At 40.1% G+C, this 24,267-nt stretch overlaps 1 protein-coding gene across 1 annotated transcript in view; it reads right to left on the bottom strand.

The window, feature by feature from the left end:
• EN1 (engrailed homeobox 1) overlaps positions 1-23,931 on the bottom strand; it is a 30,363-nt gene extending 6,432 nt beyond the window's left edge. The window contains exons 1-2 of the mRNA XM_072122178.1: positions 23,618-23,931; positions 22,778-23,563 (exon numbers count right to left, since the gene is read on the bottom strand). Coding sequence (XP_071978279.1) covers positions 22,778-23,141 — 364 coding nt within the window. The 5' untranslated portion in view covers positions 23,142-23,563; positions 23,618-23,931. The remainder of the gene's footprint in view (positions 1-22,777; positions 23,564-23,617) is intronic.
• Between the last annotated feature and the right edge of the window lie 336 nt (positions 23,932-24,267).

Raw genomic sequence — 24,267 nt, 5'->3', positions numbered from 1 at the left:
GCCCTGTCCACGGATATATCATAATCCACAGCGCTGTCCCCTGCTATACCATGATCCACAGCACTGACCCCAACTATACCATAATCATATCCCACAGCACTAACCCTGGCTATACCATGATCCAAAGCCCTGACCCCGGATATACCATTATCCACAGCCCTGACCCCAGGTATACCATGATCCACAGCACTAATCCTGCCTATACCATACTCCACAGCACTGACCCCGGCTATACCATGATCCACAGAGCTAATCCTGCCTATATCATACTCCACAGCACTGGCCCCAGCTATACCACTATCCACAGCCCTGACCCCTGCTATATCATGATCCTCAGCAATGACCCTGGCTATACCATAATCCACAACACTGACCCCATCTATAGCATGATCCATACCCCTGACCCCGACTATACCATAACCATAATCCACAGCACTTTCCCCTGCTATACCATAATCCACAGCCCTGTCCCCTGCTATACCATAATCATATTCCACAGCCCTGACCCCAACTATACCATAATCATATTCCACAGCACTAACCATGGCTATACCATGATCCACAGCACTGACCCCAGCTATACCACAATCCACAGCCCCGACCCCTGCTATACCATAATTCACAGCTATAACCACATCTGTACCATTCTCCACAGCCCTGAGCCCGGCTATACCATAATTCACAGCACTGACCCTCGCTATTCCATGATGTACAGCACTGAACCCGGCTATACCACAGATCCACAGCGCTGACCCCAGCCATAATCCACGGCATGACCCAGGCTATGCCATAATCCATAGCCCTTACCCACCAAAATCGGTAGGTAGATAAAAATTTGATATCCATAGATAGCAACTATTATGAGGGAGAAATAGATAGATGTAGAACCTATAGATCGATGTATTGGAAGTGTAAGTAAAAAGGAAATGTGCAGCCAAGATAAAGGGAAAAAAACGGATTTTTCCAAAAAAACAGAAAGACAAGTGTCTTAAAGTACCAGTTAAATAAACACACACTATGGGCCTGATGTATCACTAGTTTTTTTCTGTTGTTTTTGCACCTTTTCATATTGTCACGCTGTTTTTGCACCAGTTTGCGACTAAACACCAAACTAGCCGCACAGCAAAAATAACCATGTTTTACTCATTTTTTCTACCGACCCCGATGTTTTGTTGCGCCTAATAATTCATCATTAGCAACTACTTCATTTAGGTACAAAAACACTCCAGCCTGAAGGCGGCGTAAACTTAGAAGCAACACTGAGCTCTTGTGCAGAGCAACTTATCCCTAGCGGCAGAGCTCAGCAGACACTACAGACACTGCGTGCAGCCTCTGTTTACAGTTCATGACCTTCTATTCAAAAACAATCTGCAAAAGAAGCAGCTCAGAGGAGGATAGAAGAGAAGCGAGTGGGAGCTGCAGACAGGACAGAGAAGTGACCCATGTAGCAGGATAGAAAAGAAGTGTGTCGGAGCTGCAGATAGTACCGATAAATGTCCTGTGTAGCAGGATAGAAGAGCATTGAGTAGGATCTGCAGATAGAACAGAGAAGTGTCCCTGTGTAGCACGATAGAAGAGAAGTGTGTAGGGGCAGCAGATAGTACAGAGAAATGTCCACGTGTAGCCGGATAGAAGAAAAGTGAGTGGGGGAGAGACAGGACAGAGAAGTGTCCCGTGTAGCAGTATTGAAGTTTGTAGGATTTTGCAGATAGTACAGAGAAGTGTCCCCACCTCGCAGGGCTAAAAAGAAGTGAGTGGGAGCTGCAGACAGGACAGAGAAGTGTCCTGTGTAGCAGGATCGAAGTTTGTAGGATTTTGCAGATAGTACAGAGAAGTGTCCCAATGTAGCAGGATAGAAAAGAAGTGTGTGGGAGCTGTAGATAGTACAGAGAAGTTTCCCCATGTAGCAGGATGACCACACTGGTGTCTGAGGAGGATACGGGCAGAATTACAGGGGGGGCAGTAGAAGATCAGCACCAGAGAATCCCCTCCAGGAGAAGCCCCATCAGAGGAGATTACTGGGTGTGGGTGTCACACATCTGGGCTCTGCTGTAAGTGTTATTCTCATGCTGCCGCTGGGGTGCGGGAGAGAAGCAGAGAGGAGCTTGTAGCAGGATCACATGTAAGAGCCCGAATCTAACATTGCACCTAAAGTAAAGAGACAAATAATAGACAGGAAGTCAACTCATCACAGATGCTTGTAGCTTGTGATAATTCAGGTGCAATGAGACTTGAGCGCAGAACAGTGACCCAGTGGCCTTTTGCCTTCAGTCACTGTCAGTTTATCTACGTTTATTTATCATCGTTTTTTTTTTTCTCGTTTCAAAGGATTTAAAAAAAACGGAAAATCTGACCACAGTGTGAAATGAGCCTTATAAAGGAAGATTTGTAAAAGTAGCAGTAATATTATGTGTAATAATAGTAATGTCAGTGTTATAATATACAGTAATGACGAGAGTAGTAATCATCAATGGAGAACAATTGTGGGCGTCATTCTGGTGTATTTGGATCTTTTAGTAGTTTTAGACCTTCTACACACAATCATATTTATTCTAAGCGTTTCTGGGTCGGTTTTATGGGCCGTGTGTCTGAGTCACATAAGTCTATTACCTAGAAACTGATCCACAAATACGGACGGTACACTGGGGCTCTGGACACGTATATCCGGACAAGCCACTGGAACGAGTGTCAGACCTCAGCTACATACCTCCCAACATTTGTGAAAGGGAAAGAGGGACAAAATGGCGATCCCCCTAAGCCACACCCCCAATCACTCCCTGGCCACGCCCCAAATTTTAGCCATATTATAATAATAAAAATCATCTCAATAAAAAAAAAAAAAGTATCCTCATTGGGATTTGAACCCAGAACCTGCAGTGTCCATGTACAATAATAACACAGCGCCTCAACCAACTGAGCTGTAACCCCTGTGATTAACAAGGTGTAGAATTTTGGTAACTAAGAACTATGACTACTGTTACACTGTGACACAGATTTAAAGGGGTATTCCGGGAATATGAATGTCTGACACAAAAACCCTTGATGATATAAATAAATGAATACAACAATACTCAATGTCATTAGTCACAAAACGGAGCTAAAATAATTTGATTTTATGACAAAATTTATGGCCTCTCTAAAGTAGGTGGAGTTATCACTAAGATGGTTGCCATTGGAAACTACAAGTTCCATGATCCTTTAGTTCTCAGTAACTCCTCCTCCCTCTCAGGCTCTGCTCCCAATGATGATGTAACAGGTTTTCTTGCTCTGTTACCATAGTAATGATGTGTAACTGCCATCACCACAACACTGACCATACTCGATGCACTGCAACCAACCGAGTACAGCCAAACGTAGTGGTGATCACATGACCTGCCCAGGCAGGTGCAGGACATGTGATGTGGACATGTGACCAGCGGCCATCTTCTTTTCTGCGACGGACCGCGCGGAGGAAATTAACGGACTGATTAAAGGGCCGGTAGCATTTTAATTCTTCATTACAGTCTATGCCATCAGCATTTTCTGCTAAGGGGAGCAAAATTTTAAATAACAACTAATTACACATTAGCTTATATTTTGAGTGCCCACTTGTATATGAATTATGCTGATTCCTGGAATACCCCTTTAATGCCTTGGTATATAGAGAGCGATCTTCTCAGAAATTATTGTAATTATTGAGACTATTATTATTATTATTATGGAGATTATTATTATTATTGATATGATTATTATTTTTACTATTATTAATAATCATCTCCATAATCATAAAAATAATAAAATTTATAATAATAATAATAGTCTCAATAATTACAATAATCTCTGAGAAGATCCCTATCTATATATCAGTGCAGTGCAGTAATTATATAAAGAGCTTGTGTCTGGGGAAGCCCTGGGGACCATATATGGACAGATGCTGATCTGACCTGATGACGTGGTCCCTGCTCTCTGCTAAGCCGACACTTCTCTGAAAAGGATTCCCTCCCGATGTCTGCTCTGGGGAACCCTAGGAGATGCAGTGACCATATATGGATAGAGATCTGAACCTGATGACGTGGTCCCTGCTCTCCGCTAAGCCGACACTTCTCTGAAAAGGATTCCCTCCCGATGTCTGCTCTGGGGAACCCTAGGAGATGCAGTGACCATATATGGACAGATGCTGATCTGAAGCTGATGACGTGGTCCCTGCTCTCCGCTAAGCCGACACTTCTCTGAAAAGGATTCCCTCCCGATGTCTGCTCTGGGGAACCCTAGGAGATGCAGTGACCATATATGGACAGATGCTGATCTGAAGCTGATGACGTGGTCCCTCCTCTCCGCTAAGCCCGACACTTCTCTGAAAAAGGATTCCCTGCCCGATGTCTGTAGAAGCCATTCTGTACTATCAGTTCTGGCTTTCAAAGTATTTACTATGCGGACACAGCGCAAATCCGAAAATCCGTGACAATCTCATAGCTGCCCATGAGGCGGGGCAGGGGTAAGAAAAACGGGACTTTCCAGGCAAAATCGGGACGGTTGGGAGCTATGCAGCTATAGCCCCATCCACACAGGCTTATACATTTCTATAGGAGAGCTACACACACGACCAAGTATAGGACCGGCTCTGATAACAGGCCCCACTCTGATAACAGGCCCGGCTCTGAGAACAGCAGCCGCTGTGATAACAGCACCTACTCTGATAACAGGACCCACTCTGATAACAGCACCCACTCTGAGAAGAGGACCCGCACTAATAACAGCACCCGCTCTGATAACGGCACCTACTCTGATAACAGGACCTGCTCAGAGAACAAGACCCGCCTCTGAGAACAGAACCCTCTCTGAAAGCAGCACCCGCTCTGATAACAGGACCCGGTGAATTACAGGACCCACTCCGAGAACAAGACCCGCTCTGATAACAGGACCTGCTCTGATAACAGGACCCGCTCTGATAACAGGACCCGCTCTGATAACAGGACCCGCTCTGATAACAGGACCTGCTCAGAGAACAGTGCCCCGCTCTGATAACAGGACCAGCTCTGAGAACAGGGCCCTCTCTGAAAGCAGCACCCGCTCTGAGAACAGGGCCCGCTCTGATAACAGCACCCGCTCTGAGAACAGGGCCCGCTCTGATAACAGCACCCGCTCTGATAACAGCTTCCGCTCTGAGAACAGGGCCCGCTCTGATAACAGCACCCGCTCTGATAACAGCACCTGCTAGTTTAAAGGACCAGCTGGATTACAAGACACGATTTGGTAACCTGACCCTCTCTGATTACAGGACCCGCTCTGAAAACAGGACTCGCTCTGATAACAGGACCCCCTCTGAAAGCAGCACCCGCTGTGATAACAGCACCCGCTCTGATAACAGGACCCGCTGGATTACAGGACCCGCCCTGAGTACAAGACCCGTTCTGATAACAGGACCCTCTCTTATAACAGGAAACACCTCTGAGAACAGGACCTGCCTCTGAAAACAGGACCCGCTCTGAGAACAGGACCCACTCTGAGAACAGGACCAGCTCTGAGAATAAGTTCTGCTATAAGAATAAGAGAGGCTCTGAGAACAGCACCCGTCTGTAAGAACAGAACTCCCCTCTGAGCACAGGACCTGCAAAGTATGTAGGACTGACTCTGAGAAATTAACCCGCTCTGATAACAGGACCCACTCTGAGAATAGGACCCGTTCTGATAACAGGACCCGCTCTGAGAAATTAACCCGCTCTGATAACAGGACCTGCTCTGAGGAGAGGACCCGTTCTGATAACAGGACCTGCTCTGAGGAGAGGACCCGTTCTGATAACAGGACCCGCTCTGAGAAATTAACCCGCTCTGATAACAGGACCTGCTCTGAGGAGAGGACCCGTTCTGATAACAGGACCTGCTCTGAGGAGAGGACCCGTTCTGATAACAGGACCTGCTCTGAGTATGGGACCCCTTCTGAAAATAGGACCCACTCTCAGAATAGGACCTGCACAGAGTATAGAACGGGCTCTGATTATAGGACCCGCTCTGAGAACAGGACCCGCTCTGAGAACAGGGCCCGTCTCTGAGAACAAGACCCACCTTTGAGAATAAGTACCACTATAAGAATAAGACAGGCTCTGAGAACAGGACCTGCGTGTAAGAACAGAAATGTTCTGAGAATAAGACCCACTCTGATAACAGGACCCGCTCTAAAAACAGTGCCCGCTCTGAGGAAAGGACCCGCTTTGATATCAGGACCCGCTCTGATAACAGGACCCGCTCTGAGTATTGGACCCACTCTCAGAATAGGACTGCTTTAGAGTATAGAACTAGCTCTGATTACAGGACTCGCTTTGAGAACAGGACCCGCTCTGATAACAGAATAAGTTCCGCTATAAGAATAAGACAGGACCTGTCTGTAAGAACAGGACCTGCACAGAGTATAGGACCGGCTCTGAGAACAGGACCCACTCTGAGAACAGGGCCTGGCTCTGAGAACGGGACCCGTGTCTGAGAAATGGACCTGCCTCAGAGAATACGACCGACTTTTTGAATAGCACCTGCACAGAAAATAGGACCCGCTCTGATTAGAGGACACGCTCTGAGGAGCATTTATTATTGACTTTCAGCCTTCTAGCTGTGGCTCTTTTGCCGTATTTCGGAGGTGTCGGCACCACAGTATTGCTGCTTTTCCAACACTCACAACCAGGGGCGGACTGGGAATTCAAAGTTGCCCTGGAAAAAAATGTAAAAGTGACCCCATTCTGTGGGCGGAGTCAAAACAAGTAGGTGTGGCCATGTGATGTGGGTGGAGCTACTAAACTCCACACAAACTGTTTATAGATGGTCTAAATCAACACAAGAGCGCAGCGAAATAGACTGTTATTGCCTCTCTTGTACAGGAATAAAGCCTCTTTTTTTTACAGAACACAAGTTTATACTTACTTATATACAAAAAAAAAACTACTACAATACCTTCTCCAATAAACAAGAATATAACAACTATTATACTGCCCCCTATGTACAAGAATATAACTACTATAATACTGCCCCCTATGTACAAGAATATAACTACTATAATACTGCCCCCTATGTACAAGAATATAACTACTATAATTCTGCCCTCTATGTACAAGAACATAACTACTATAATACTGCCCCCTATGTACAAGAATATAACTACTATAATACTGCCCCCTATGTACAGGGATATAACTACTATAATACTGCCCCCTATGTACAGGAATATAACTACTATAATACTGCCCCCTATGTACAGGAATATAACTACTATAATACTGCCACCTATGTACAAGAATATAACTACTATAATACTGCCCCCTGTGTACAAGAATATAACTACTATAATACTGCCCCCTATGTACAAGAATATAACTACTATAATACTGCCCCCTATGTACAAGAATATAACTACTATAATACTGCCCCCTATGTACAAGAATATAACTACTATAATACTGCCCCCCTATGTACAAGAATATAACTACTATAATACTGCCCCCTATGTACAAGAATATAACTACTATAATACTGCCCCCTATGTACAAGAATATAACTACTATAATACTGCCCCCTATGTACAAGAATATAACTACTATAATTCTGCCCTCTATGTACAAGAACATAACTACTATAATACTGCCCCCTATGTACAAGAATATAACTACTATAATACTGCCCCCTATGTACAGGGATATAACTACTATAATACTGCCCCCTATGTACAGGAATATAACTACTATAATACTGCCCCCTATGTACAGGAATATAACTACTATAATACTGCCACCTATGTACAAGAATATAACTACTATAATACTGCCCCCTGTGTACAAGAATATAACTACTATAATACTGCCCCCTATGTACAAGAATATAACTACTATAATACTGCCCCCTATGTACAAGAATATAACTACTATAATACTGCCCCCCTATGTACAAGAATATAACTACTATAATACTGCCCCCTATGTACAAGAATATAACTACTATAATACTGCCCCCTATGTACAAGAATATAACTACTATAATACTGCCCCCTATGTACAGGAATATAACTACTATAATACTGCCCTCTATGTACAAGAATATAACTACTATAATACTGCCCCCTATGTACAAGAATATAACTACTATAATACTGCCCTCTATGTACAAGAATATAACTACTATAATACTGCCCCCTATGTACAAGAATATAACTACTATAATACTGCCCTCTATGTACAAGAATATAACTAATATAATACTGCCCCCTATGTACAAGAATATAACTGCTACAATAGTGCCCCGTGTACAAGAATATAACTAATATAATTCTGCCCCTATGAACAAGAATATAACTACTATAATACTGCTCCATGTGTGCAAGAATATAATTACTATAATACTGCCCCTATATACAAGAATATAACTACTATTATACTGCCCCCTATGTACAAGAATATAACTACTATAATTCTGCCCTCTATGTACAAGAACATAACTACTATTATACTGCCTCCTATGTACAAGAATATAACTACTATAATACTGCCCTCTATGTACAAGAACATAACTACTATTATACTGCCCCCTATGTAAAACAATATAACTACTATAATACTGCCCCCTATGTACAACAATATAACTACTATAATACTGCCCCCTATGTACAAGAATATAACGACTATAATACTGCCCCCTATGTACAACAATATAACTACTATAATACTGCCCCCTATGTACAAAAATATAACTACTATAATACTGCCCCCTATGTACAAGACTATAACTACTATAATACTGCCCCCTATGTACAAGAATATAACTACTATAATACTGCCTCCTATGTACAACAATATAACTACTATAATACTGCCCCCTATGTACAACAATATAACTACTATAATACTGCCCCCTATGTACAAGAATATAACTGCTATAATACTTCCCCCTATGTACAAGAATATAACTACTATAATACTGCCCCCTATGTACAAGTATATAACTACTATAATACTGCCCCCTATGTACAGGAATATAACTACTATAATACTGCCCTCTATGTACAAGAATATAACTACTATAACACTGCCCCCTATGTACAAGAATCTAACTAATATAATACTGCCCCCTATGTACAAGAATATAAGTACTATAATACTGTCCCATGTGTGCAAGAATATAACGACTATAATACTGCCCCCTGTGTACAAGAATATAACTACTATTATACTGCCCACTATGTACAAGAATATAACTACTATAATACTGCCCCCTATGTACAAGAATATAACTACTATAATACTGTCCTCTATGTACAAGAATATAACTACTATAATACTGCCCCCTATGTACAAGAACATTACTATAATACTGCCCCCTATGTACAAGAATATAGCTATATAATACTGTCCCCTATGTACAAGAATATAATTACTATAATACTGCACCCCATGTTAATTACTATAATACTGCCCCTATATACAAGAATATAACTACTATAATGCTGCCCCCTATGTACAAGAATATAACTACTATAATACTGCCCCTATGTACAAGAATATAACTACTATAATACTGCCCCCTATGTACAAGTATATAACTACTATAATACTGCCCCCTATGTACAAGAATATAACTACTATAATACTGCCCCCTATGTACAAGAATATAACTACTATAATACTGCCCTCTATGTACAAGAATATAACTACTATAATACTGCCCCCTATGTACAAGAATATAACTACTATAATACTGCCCCCTATGTACAAGAATATAACTGCTACAATAGTGCCCCGTGTACAAGAATATAACTAATATAATTCTGCCCTTATGTACAAGAATATAACTACTATAATACTGCACCATGTGTGCAAGAATATAATTACTATAATACTGCCCCTATATACAAGAATATAACTACTATTATACTGCCCCCTATGTACAAGAATATAACTACTATTATACTGCCCCCTATGTACAAGAATATAACTACTATAATACTGTCCCCTATGTACAAGAATATAATTACTATAATACTGCCCCCCATGTTAATTACTATAAGACTGCCCCCTATGTTCAAGAATATAACTACTGTAATACTGCCCCTATGTACAAGAATATAACTACTATAATACTGCCCCCTATGTACAAGAATATTACTACTATAATACTGCGCCTATGTACAAGAATATAACTACTGTAATACTGCCTCTATGTACAAGAATATAACTACTATTATACTGCCCCCTATGTACAAGAATATTGCTACTATAATACTGCCCCCCTATGTACAAGAATATAACTACTATAATACTGCCCCCTATGTACAAGAATATAACTACTATAATACTGCCCCCTATGTACAAGAATATAACTACTATAATACTGCCCCCTATGTACAAGAATATAACTACTATAATACTGCCCCTATGTACAGGAATATAACTACTATAATACTGCCCCCTATATACAAGAAGATAACTACTATAATACTGCCCCCAATGTACAAGAATATAACTACTATCAATCATACTGCCCTCCATGTACAGGAATATAACTACTAAAATACCGCCCCCCCCCCCCCCATGTACAAGAATATAACTACTTTAATACTGCCCCCTATGTACAAGAATATAACTACTATAATACTGCCCCCTATGTACAAGAATATAACTACTATAATACTGCCCCCTATGTACAAGAACATAACTACTATAATACTGCCCCCTATGTACAGGAATATAACTACTATAATACTGTCCCCTATGTACAGGAATATAACTACTAGAATACTGTCCCCTATGTACAAGAATATAACTACTATAATACTGCCTCCTATGTACAGGAATATAACTACGATAATACTGCCCCCTATGTACAGGAATATAACTACTATAATACTGCCCCCTATGTATAAGAATATAACTACTATAATACTGCCTCCTATGTACAGGAACATAACTACTATAATACTGCCCCCTATGTACAAGAATATAACTACTATAATACTGCCCCCTATGTACAAGAATATAACTACTATAATACTGCCCCCTATGTACAGGAATATAACTACTATAATACTGCCCCCTATGTACAAGAATATAACTACTATAATACTGCCCCCTATGTACAAGAATATAACTACTATAATACTGCCTCTATGTACAGGAATATAACTACTATGCTATATAACACCTCCAGCCAACCTCCCCTCCAGTATATAGATGACCCCCCTGTATATAGCCAAACAGCCACCCCACCCAGTATACAGACAGCTTCCCTGTATATAGCCAAGCACGTCCCCCAGTATACAGCCAACCAGTCCCCCTGTATATTGCTATACAGCCAGTCAGTCCAGCACGTTAAATTGATAAACCATGAACCCACCTTTCTCACGTTCCCCGAAGCTCCGCTACTTTATCCTCTCCGTCCTGCGGTAACAGTCTGTGCAACGCCGGCACACACAGAGCTGTCACTGCAGGACGGGGCTGATGAAGCTGCAGAGCTTCGGGGGAACGTCGGAAAGGTGAGTTCATGGTTTGTTTGTTTTTCCGACCGGCGCTGAGAATAGGACTTGCCATGAGACAGATGGTGTGTACCACCACAGGATAAAACAATGGTTTGCATGTGTCCTTAGACATTTAGTCTTTTGTTGGTTTCAAAGTTGCCTTTAGTTTTCCTATCCCTTCCAGTTTTATGTGATGTCACTGGGCTGGATAGAAGGAAGTACTGGTGCCGTCCTAGTGATTGGGGACCATTGAGAGGCTCTAACAGAGACTTCAGAGACTTCTGGGGGGACTTTCATTAACAGTGGCGCAGGGTCCGGTGATTTACACTGGGATGTTAGGTTAATCACAAGGGGTTAATGAATTGTTGCACAAACAAAAATAGTCTGAACTATCTCCACATTCATGGATTGTTATAGAACTTGGTATGTGCCAAAAACGTGTCCGGAAACTAGAACACAGGAAAAGTGTCAGGTTCTACGGTTGCAAAAAGCCTGCAAGACCTGGGGAAACGGCTTTTCTGTGGCCCTGAACGTTTACCCTTAAAACCCCTAAAAACTCGGATAACAGCCATAATAGGAGTAGTAGTCGTTATAGCCGTAGATATGATGAGAGTGAAAATATTCCCAATATACACACAGCATCATTATGTCATCTGCATATAATATGTCTGTGATATATGGGGGAATGTACCATGTATCATGTCCTGTACATATGTGCTGGGAGCTGCAGGATACGGGGGTCTCTCCTGTCATATTTCAATCAGTATATAACACCCTAGTACAGTATATACCCCCATAGAGCTGTGTATTGGGGATTATTAATGGTATAAGCTAAGGATATGATATACAGGAGAGATATCAGGGGGATATAATATACAGGTGAGACATCAGGGAATATAATATACAGGAGAGACATCAGGGGGATATAATGTACAGGAGAGACTTCAGGGGGATATAATATACAAGTGAGACATGGGGGGGGGGTTATAATATACAGAGGAGACATCAGGGAGATATAATATACAGGGGAGACATCAGAAGGATATGATATACAGGGGAGACATCAGGGGGATATAATATACAGGGGAGACATCAGAAGGATATGATATACAGGGGAGACATCAGGGGGATATAATGTACAGGGGAGACATGGGGGGGGTTATAATATACAGGGGAGACATCAGGGAGATATAATATACAGGATACAGGAGAGATATCAGGGGGATATGATATACAGGAGAGACATCAGGGGGATATAATGTACAGGAGAGACATCAGGGAGATATAATATACAGGGGAGACATCAGGGGGATATAATGTACAGGAGAGACATCAGGGGGATATAATATACAGGAGAGACATCAGGGGGATATAATATACAGGGGAGACATAGGGAGGTTATAATATACAGGAGAGACATCAGGGGGATATAATATACAGGAGAGACATCATGGGGATATAATGTACAGGAGAGACATCAGGGGGATATAATATACAGGGGAGACATCAGGGGATATAATATACAGGGGAGACATCAGGGGGATATAATGTACAGGAGAGACATCAGGGGGATATAATATACAGGGGAGACATCAGGGGGATATAATAAACAGAAGAGACATGGGGATTTAATATACAGGCGAGACATCAGGGGGATATAATATACAGGGGGGCCATCAGGGGGATATAATATACAGGGGAGACATCAGGGAGATATAATATACAGGATACAGGAGAGACATCAGGGTGATATAATATACAGGGGAGCCATAAGGGGGATATAATATACAGGAGATACATGGGGGGGTTATAATATACAGGAGAGACATCAGAGGGATATAATATACACCAGAGACACCAGGGGGATATAACATACAGGGAAGACATCAGAGGGATATAATGTACAGGAGATACATCAGGGAGATATAATATACAGGGGAGACATCAGGGGGATATAATATACAGGAGAGACATCGGGGGGATATAATATACAGGGGGGGATCAGAGGGATGTAATATACAGGAGAGACATCAGGAGAATATAATATACAGGAGTAACATCGGGGGATATAATATACAGGAGAGAGGAATATAATATACAGGAGAGACATCAGGGGGATATAATGTACAGGGGAGACATCAGGGGGATATAATATACAGGAGAGACATCAGGGAGATATAATATACAGGAGAGACATCAGGGGGATATAATATACAGGGGAGACATTAGGGGGATATGATATACAGGAGAGACGTCGGGGGGATATAATATACAGGAGAGACATCAGGAGAATATAATATACAGGAGAGACATGGGGGGGAATATACAGGGAGATATCAGGGGATATAATATACAGGAGAGACAGGGGATATGATATACAAGAGAGGAATATAATATACAGGAGAGATATCGGGGGAATATTATATACAGGAGAGACATCAGGAGGATATAATAAACAAGAGAGACATCAGGGGGATATAATATACAGTAGAGACAATAGGGGGATATGATATACAGAAGAGAAATCGGGGAGGTGTAATATACAGGGGAGACGTCAGGGTGATAAAATATACAGGAGAGACATTAGAGGGATATAATATAGTGGAGAGACATCAGGGGGTATAATATACAGGGGGGACATCAAGGGGATATAATATACAGGAGAGAGATGGGGGGATATACAGGGAGACATGAGGAGGATATAATATACAGGAGTAACATCGGGGGATATAATATACAGGAGAGAGATGGGGGGATATACAGGGAGACATGAGGAGGATATAATATACAGGAGTAACATCGGGGGATATAATATACAGGAGAGACAGGGGATATGATATACACGAGAGAGGAATATAATATACAGGAGAGACATCGGGGGGATATAATATACAGGGGGGCCATCAGGTTGATATAATATTCAGGGGAGACATCAGAGGGATATAATATACAGGAGAGACATCGGGGGGATATAATATATAGGAGAGACATCAGGGGGATATAATATACAGGAGAGACATCAGGGGGATATAATATACAGGGGAGACATCCGGGGGATATAATATACAGGGGGGCCATCAGGTTGATATAATATTCAGGGGAGACATCTGAGGGATATAATATACAGGAGAGACACCAGGGGATATAATAAACAAGAGAGACATCCGGGGGATATAATATACAGGAGAGACAATAGGGGTTATTATATACAGGAGAAAGACCAGTAGATATAATATAAAAGAGAAACATCAGGGGGATATAATATACAGGAGAGACATCAGGGGGATATAATATACAGGAGAGACATCAGGAGAATATAATATACAGGAGAGACATGGGGGGGAATATACAGGGAGATATCAGGGGATATAATATACAGGAGAGACAGGGGATATGATATACAAGAGAGGAATATAATATACAGGAGAGATATCGGGGGAATATTATATACAGGAGAGACATCAGGAGGATATAATAAACAAGAGAGACATCAGGGGGATATAATATACAGTAGAGACAATAGGGGGATATGATATACAGAAGAGAAATCGGGGAGGTATAATATACAGGAGAGACATTAGAGGGATATAATATAGTGGAGAGACATCAGGGGGTATAATATACAGGGGGGACATCAAGGGGATATAATATACAGGAGAGAGATGGGGGGATATACAGGGAGACATGAGGAGGATATAATATACAGGAGTAACATCGGGGGATATAATATACAGGAGAGACATGGGGGGGAATATACAGGGAGATATCAGGGGATATAATATACAGGAGAGACAGGGGATATGATATACAAGAGAGGAATATAATATACAGGAGAGATATCGGGGGAATATTATATACAGGAGAGACATCAGGAGGATATAATAAACAAGAGAGACATCAGGGGGATATAATATACGGTAGAGACAATAGGGGGATATGATATACAGAAGAGAAATCGGGGAGGTATAATATACAGGGGAGACGTCAGGGTGATAAAATATACAGGAGAGACATTAGAGGGATATAATATAGTGGAGAGACATCAGGGGGTATAATATACAGGGGGGACATCAAGGGGATATAATATACAGGAGAGAGATGGGGGGATATACAGGGAGACATGAGGAGGATATAATATACAGGAGTAACATCGGGGGATATAATATACAGGAGAGAGATGGGGGGATATACAGGGAGACATGAGGAGGATATAATATACAGGAGTAACATCGGGGGATATAATATACAGGAGAGACAGGGGATATGATATACACGAGAGAGGAATATAATATACAGGAGAGACATCGGGGGGATATAATATACAGGGGGGCCATCAGGTTGATATAATATTCAGGGGAGACATCAGAGGGATATAATATACAGGAGAGACATCGGGGGGATATACTATACAGGAGAGACACCAGGGGGATATAATATATAGGAGAGACATCAGGGGGATATAATATACAGGAGAGACATCAGGGGGATATAATATACAGGGGAGACATCCGGGGGATATAATATACAGGGGGGCCATCAGGTTGATATAATATTCAGGGGAGACATCTGAGGGATATAATATACAGGAGAGACACCAGGGGATATAATAAACAAGAGAGACATCCGGGGGATATAATATACAGGAGAGACAATAGGGGTTATTATATACAGGAGAAAGACCAGTAGATATAATATAAAAGAGAAACATCAGGGGGATATAATATACAGGAGAGACATCAGGGGGATATGATATACAGGAGAGAAATCGGGGAGGTATAATATACAGGGGAGACGTCAGGGTGATAAAATATACAGGAGAGACATCAGAGGGATATAGTACACAGGAGAGATGTCGGGGGGATATAATATACAGGAGAGACATGGGGGGGATATACAGGGAGATATCAGGGGATATAATATACAGGAGAGACATTAGGGGGATATAGTATACAGGGGAGACATCATGGAGATATGATATACTATATTTAATATGTTAGCTGTTTAAATCCTGTTCTGGTACAATCAGGTTTCTTATATTTAGGCAGAAACGATTTTAAAATGTATATGAAAAAGAATCGGCATTTTATATATAAATCTATACAATGTGTATTTTTAAAATAATAATACTATTTACAAAGAGGCCTATGGCACAATCGGAGGGATATTTCCCCTTGATTATTTTTGGTCGAGGTTTTCTACTCTGTGTGAATATATCATATTCATGTAGAAAGATTGAAGCAGTTTATATAATTTAAGGATCGAAACAGTAATTTATAATGTATTTATCGTTTTTACAGAACTTTTTACAGAACGGAATCCGACCTCACAATGATCAGGTATATAATATCTATGCTGCGGGGGATCGCTGGAGGGGCTGGGGAACGTCGTGTGTATGGGCTATTGTATCATCTGAAGCATATAAAGTACATATATATTGTATTAATATTGTATATATCAGGTCTTCGGGCATCAGTCGGAGTATATATATATAGTTTTGGTTCTATATATACTATAACTGAATCGTGCATATAATGTGTAATATGCAATATTTGCTGTATATTACAATCGTGTATATATTTGGGCAGGAGTCTGGGTATATGATCTATAATGTATCCAGGCACATAAACCATTTACTGTGTATTTGTAATATAAATTATCTATAATTTATCCAGTAGTAGGAGTGTATTTAATATAATAAAATCGTGTATATAATGTATCCAAGCAGTAGTCGGGCTTCATAAAGAATACTATCATCGCGTATATCATGTATCCAGACTGTATGTTGTATATGCAGGGATTAAGAAGGAAGTTGAGCAGCACCCTGTAGTAGAATATGTCGGGTCCAGGTCTCCACAATAGGTCAGACTAAACCAGCAGCGATCTACACAAAAATAGCGATGAAGCAGCACTCCATAGTGAAAAAGTGGAATAAAGAAATTACACTTTTTCACTATGGAGTGCTGCTTCATCGCTATTTTTGTGAAAATCGTGTATATTATGTATCCAATCAATATTTTCTCTCTCTCTCTCTCTCTCTCTCTCTCTATATATATATATATATATATATATATATATATATATATATATATAGAGAGAGAGAGAGAGAGAGAGAGAGAGAGAGAGAGAGAGCAAATATTGACTGGATACATAATATACACGATTTTCACAGTCCAGTAACAAGTACATATACAATATACTGTTTATTTTTTATGTATATAGTCTAGAATGTATACTGTAATCGGAGTATATGCAATATAAAACCAACCTGTAAATTTATCCAGGCAGTGGTCGGAGTGTATATAATATAATGTAATCGTGTATATACTGTGTCCAGTATCCTGGCAGTAGTTGGAGTATATATAATATAAAGTTATCGTGTATATAATGTATCCAGCATCTAGGAAGTAGTCGGAGTGTACATCATATCATATAATGTAGTCGTATGTATATAATGTATCCAGTTTCCAGGCAGTGGTCGGAGTATATATAATATAAAGTTATCGTGTATATAATGTATCCAGCATCTAGGCAGTAGTCGGAGTGTACATCATATCATATAATGTAGTCGTATGTATATAATGTATCCAGTTTCCAGGCAGTGGTCGGAGTGTATATAATATAATGTTATCGTGTATTTAATGTACACAGTATCCAGGCAGTAGTCGGATTGTATATCATATTATGTAGTCGTGTATATAATGTATCCAGTATCCAGGCAATATTCGGTCTACATAAACAATATTATAGCCATGTATCCAGGCATTGTTTGGTGTGTGTATCTATTAGCTATAATACAATCGTGCATATAATACATCTAGACAGGAGTAAAGGTATATATTGTTTCAAGTAGTCGTAATGTAATCGTGTTATCATATATCATACATTATATTCAGTCAGTAGTCGGACTTCAACTATTCTATTATCGTGTATAACACATATGCAGGGAATATTTTAGGTGTATATATACAATACAATCCTATATGTAATATATCTGTACAGGAGTCGAGGTATATAAGCTAAGATGTATTTAGTACATAAACTAAATACTGTTTATTTATAATGTATATAATTAATAAGTCGGGCTTCATAAATAATACTATATACAATAATACAGTATTTGGTGTGTATATAAACTATAATACAATGGTATATAATAATACATATTGGCAGGAGTCGAGGTATGTAAACTATAATAAGGCAGTAGTCGGCATGTATATAATATCATGCATCCCTGTATATAATTTATCCAGTATCCAGGGAGTAGTCGGAGTGTATATAATATAATGTAATCGTGTATATAATGTATCCAGTATACAGACAGTAGTTGGAGTATATATAATATAATGTAATCGTATATATAATGTATCCAGTATCCAGGCAGTAGTAGGAGTATATATAATATAATGTAATCGTGTATATAATGTATCCAATATACAGACAGTAATTGGAGTTTATATAATATAACGTTACCGTGTATATAATGTATCCAGTATCCAGGCAGTAGTCGGAGTGTATATAACATAATGTAATCGTGTATATAGTGTATCCAGTATACAGGCAGTAGTCGTAGTGTATATTATATAATGTAATCGTGTATATAATGTATCCAGTATATAGGAAGTAGTCGGAGTGTAAATAATATAATGTAATCGTGTATATAATGTATCCAGTATCCAGGGAGTAATCGGAGTGTATATAACATAATGTAATCGTGTATATAGTGTATCCAGTATCCAGGCAGTAGTCGGAGTGTATATAACATAATGTAATCGTGTATATAATGTATCCAGTATACAGGCAGTAGTCGTAGTGTATATTATATAATGTAATCGTGTATATAATGTATCCAGTATATAGGAAGTAGTCGGAGTGTAAATAATATAATGTAATCGTGTATATAGTGTATCCAATATACAGGCAGTAGTCGGAGTGTATATAATATAATGTAATCGTGTATATAATGTATCCAGTATCCAGGGAGTAATCGGAGTGTATATAACACAATGTACTCCTGTATATAATGTATCCTGTATCCAGGCAGTAGTCGGAGTCTATTTAATCCAATATAAATGTGTATATAATGTATCCAGTATTTAGACAGTAGTCGGTCTTCATAAACATTACAATAACGTGTATATCCTGCATACAGACAGTATTTGGTGTATATATAAACTATAATACAGCCTTGTATAAGACATCTGGGCATGAATCGAAGTATATAATGTATAAAGTAGTCAGAGTACATAAACTGTAATGTAATCGTGTATATCATATATCCAGGCAGCAGTCGGACTTCATAAACTATACTATAACCGTGTATATCCTGTATTCAGGGTATATGAGGTATATATATATATATATATAATCGTATATATTATATATCCAGACTGCATGTAATGAAATATAGGGCTCTGTCAGTAATCCATAGAGTCGGTGTCTGTAGCTGTACACCCCAGGGATCCTGTGGATGGAGGGTGAAGGCTGTGACTTGGTCTCCATGTCTGAGGGTGAATGGATGTGATCATTGTTTATTCAATAACTATAAAAAATCCTGACTACTTAAAAACTAGATGAAGTACTGATTGTCTTGATTATTGGAGAAACTTCCTGGATCAATCAGCTTTCCTAACATTTTATACCGAACATAAAGCGCAGCCATATTGTCTACGTGTGAATGCTGCTTTATAACGTTCATCATTCATTTCTTCTAGTACATTAATATATTCTAGCTTTACCATCATTATTACTCATTCCTATACTCACAATCAATGAAGAAGCAGAACTCCAAGTAAAATAATGAAGAATTCTTTATTCCACCATCAGTATGCAACGTTTCGCCTCATCCTTAAAGGCATTATCAAACATTGCCTTTAAGGATAAGGCGAAAGAATTCTTCATTTTTCCTACTTGTGATTGTGCCTATCTACTGTGGTTTTCGTCAGACCTTGCGAAGACCTGCACCCAACTTCCTTTTACACGGTGCTGCTCCAAATTCCTTCCCCCTCATTCCTATACTCGTTACTATCACACTGCATTTTTAGTGCATTGTCTTTTTAGGTCTTGCACATTTTTTTTTTCTATGAATTAGAATCTTCTTACTATTACTAATACATTGTCAGTGCTTCATGTTGTAAATAGTTTAGTCTTTTGCAGTTATTGCATGGGCAGCTTTTATATCCATTCACTAATATTATCATCATACAAGGATACATAGTAATGGCAGATTTTTTTTACCCTCTTATTTTATAATATAGTCGTGTATATAAAATATCCAGGCAGTATTTGTGGTGCTTAAGCAATAATATTACTGTATATCTTGGTAGTAGTAGAGGTATATAAAGTGAAATATCATCATATATATTATTTATCCAGGCAGTATTCGTTGTATATATAAACTATGATATAATCGTGTATATTATATATCCAGGCAGTATTTGGGATGTATATAATCAATAATGTAACCGTTTATATATAAGTAATCCAGGCATTAGTCGGGCTTCATAAACAATACTATAGTCGAGTATATGATGTATCCAGGCAGTAGTCGGAGTATATATATAGTAATCGTGTATATCATGTCTCCAATTTTGGTTCTATATATACTACAACATAATCGTGCATATAATGTTCCTGTGCAGTATGTGCTGTATATTAAAATCGTGTATATATCTGGGCAGGAGTCTGTGTATATGGTATATAATGTATCCAGCACATAAACTATATACTGTTTATTTCTAATATAAAAAATATATAATTTATCCAGTAGTCGAAGTGTATATTATCATGTATATAATGTTTCCAGGCAGTAGTCGGGCTTCATAAACAATACTATAATCACGTATATCATGTATCCAGACAGTATTTGGTGTGTATATAAACTATAATATGATCGTATATATATGTAGTATATATATCAAGGTATACAATCTATAATGTATCCAGTCAGTAGTCGGAGTGTTTATATATTAAATTATAATCGTGTATATCATGTATCCAGGCAATATTTGCTGTATATATAACCTATAATACAATCCAGTATCCAGTACATAAACAATATACAGTTTATTTACAATGTATATAGACTAGAATGTATGTCGTAGTCGGAGTATATACAATATAATGCCAACGTGTAAATTTGTCCAGGCAGTGGTCGGAGTGTATATAATATAAAGTAATCGTGTATTTCAGGTATCGTATTTTGTGTTTATGAATAAACTATAATGTATTCACGAAAATAATACATCTGGCAGTCCACACACTATAGTACAATCGTGTATATCATGTATCCAGACAGTGTTTGGTGTAAATATAAGTTATAAGACGGTCGTATAAATAATACACCTGGGCAGGCGTCTATATATGTATATATATATATATATATATATATATATATATATATATATATATATATATATATATGTGTGTGTGTGTGTGTTTTATATTGCAATCATGTATTTCATGTATCCAGGTAGCATTTGCTGTATAGCTAGAATAAAATCATGTATACAACTGAGCATGAGTCGAGATATATAAACTATCATATAATAATTTAAATAATCTATCCAGGCAGTAGTTGTCCTTCACAAACTCTAATCGTGTATATCTTATATCCATACATTATTTTGTGTAGACATAAACTACAATACAATCGTGTATATAAAACATCTGGGCGGGAGTCGAGGTATATAACCTATAATGTATCCATGCAGTAGTCGGAGTATATATATATAAAATGTATACAAGCATCATTTGGTATACCTATGTGTATGTATAAATAAATATATATTATAATAGTGTATATAATACATCTGGGCAGGAGTCGAGGTATATAATGTATCAAGTAGTCAGAGTAAATAAATTATAATTTCATCGTGTTTACAATGTATCCAGACAATGTGTATATATGAGCTATAACACTATCATGTATATTAGAAAGCTGGGCTATATATATATATATATATATATATATATATATATATATATATACAATCTATAATATACCCAGGCAGCAGCTATTCCATGCACCGGCTCTCATTACATTGCTACAACAAACCCTTTCTCTCTACACTATAGTAGTGTATATAATACATCTAGGCAGTAGTCGTGTATATAATACATCTAGGCAGTAGTCGTGTATATAATACATCTAGGCAGTAGTCGTGTATATAATACATCTAGGCAGTAGTCGTGTATATAATACATCTAGGCAGTAGTCGTGTATATAATACATCTAGGCAGTAGTCGGGTATATACGCTATAATATAATCATGCATAGAATGTATGCAGGCGGTAGTCAGGTAGGTGGACACTCACCTGAGGACGGTCGGTCGGAGTAGCGGGTGCAGTACACCCAGGCGGGCCACACCAGCGGGTCACTCTTGTGGGCTGGGGGTGCCGTGTTCCCCACCAGCAGCAGCGCGGGGTTGGGTTCGTTCCCCTTGGAGCTTTCGGAGGTGGAATCAGAGTCCGGGCTCGGGTGACCCGGCCGGGCGTGCAGGGGGTTCACGTTCTCTCTGCCGGGGGTTTCTTTCCTGCAGCCGAAATCTGGACGAAGAATATTGTCTATGAAGAAGTTGGTGGTTCGGTGCGGGAGCGCCCCTGGGTGCTGGGGTGGCGGGGACCCCCCATTGTCCGCATCGCTCGGGGCTCCGGGACTGTGCTCAGTCTGATCTTCCATTGTGGCACCAATCAGCCCCGGAGCCCACCCCAGATGGGTGACCCCAGGGGACTCAGCACCCACTGGACTGTTACCCTCTAACTGTGCGCACTAAAAGTCCCGACTCCTCATCACTGGCAGGGGTGGCACCCCCTTATTAGGCAGCCAGGTAGTGGTACTGTCCCCTGCACCTCGGGGTAGTAGTAATGTCCTTTTCAGCCCCGGGTAGTAGTAAAGTCTTCTGTACCCCAAGATAGTACTAAAGTCCTCTTCACCCCTGGGTAGTAGTAATGTCTTCTTCACCCCCGGGTAGTAGTAATGTCTTCTTCACCCCCGGGTAGTAGTAATTTCCTCTTCACCCCTGGGTAGTAGTAATGTCCTCTTCACCCCCGGGTAGTAGTACTGTCTTCTGTACCCCCAGGTAGTAGTTATTTCCTCTGCACCTCCGGGTAGTAGCAATTTGCCCTGCTCCCCGGTAGTAGTAAGTTCCTCTGCACCCCGGGTAGTAGTAAGTTCCTCTGCACCCCGGGTAGTAGTAATGCCCCCTGCTCCCCCGGGTAGTAGTAATGTCCCCTGCTCCCCCGAGTAGTAGTAATGTCCCCTGCTCCCCCGGGTAGTAGTAATGTCCCCTGCTCCCCCGGGTAGTAGTAATGTCCCCTGCTCCCCCGGGTAGTAGTAATGACCCCTGCTCCCCCGGGTAGTAGTAATGTCCCCTGCTCCCCCGGGTAGTAGTAATGTCCCCTGCTCCCCCGGGTAGTAGTAATGTACCCTGCTCCCCCGAGTAGTAGTAATGTCCCCTGCTCCCCCGGGTAGTAGTAATGTCCCCTGCTCCGACAGGCAGTAATAATGTCCCCTTCTCCCCCAGGCAGTAATAATGCCCCCTGCTCCCCCAGGCAGTAGTACTGTCCCCTGCTCCCCCACTCTGTGCTCCCCTTCCTCTTCTCTCCTCTCTCTGGCTGCTCTTCTTCTCCTATGGACTTTTTCACCCCCTGCTGGAAGCACGTGAAGCGGCTGCACGTGTGGGCGACCAATAGGAAGCCCGGAATCTGCCTGACATTCCTGACACGGACCAATGGGAGAGAAGGGATCTGACGCCGAGAAACAGTGTCCCCAGAAATATCTGTATATAATACGTAATAATAATAAC

This window comes from Engystomops pustulosus, chromosome 8, assembly GCF_040894005.1.
Source record: "Engystomops pustulosus chromosome 8, aEngPut4.maternal, whole genome shotgun sequence".
Taxonomy (NCBI): Eukaryota; Metazoa; Chordata; class Amphibia; order Anura; family Leptodactylidae; genus Engystomops; species Engystomops pustulosus.
This window is presented reverse-complemented; position numbering and strand designations above follow the sequence as displayed.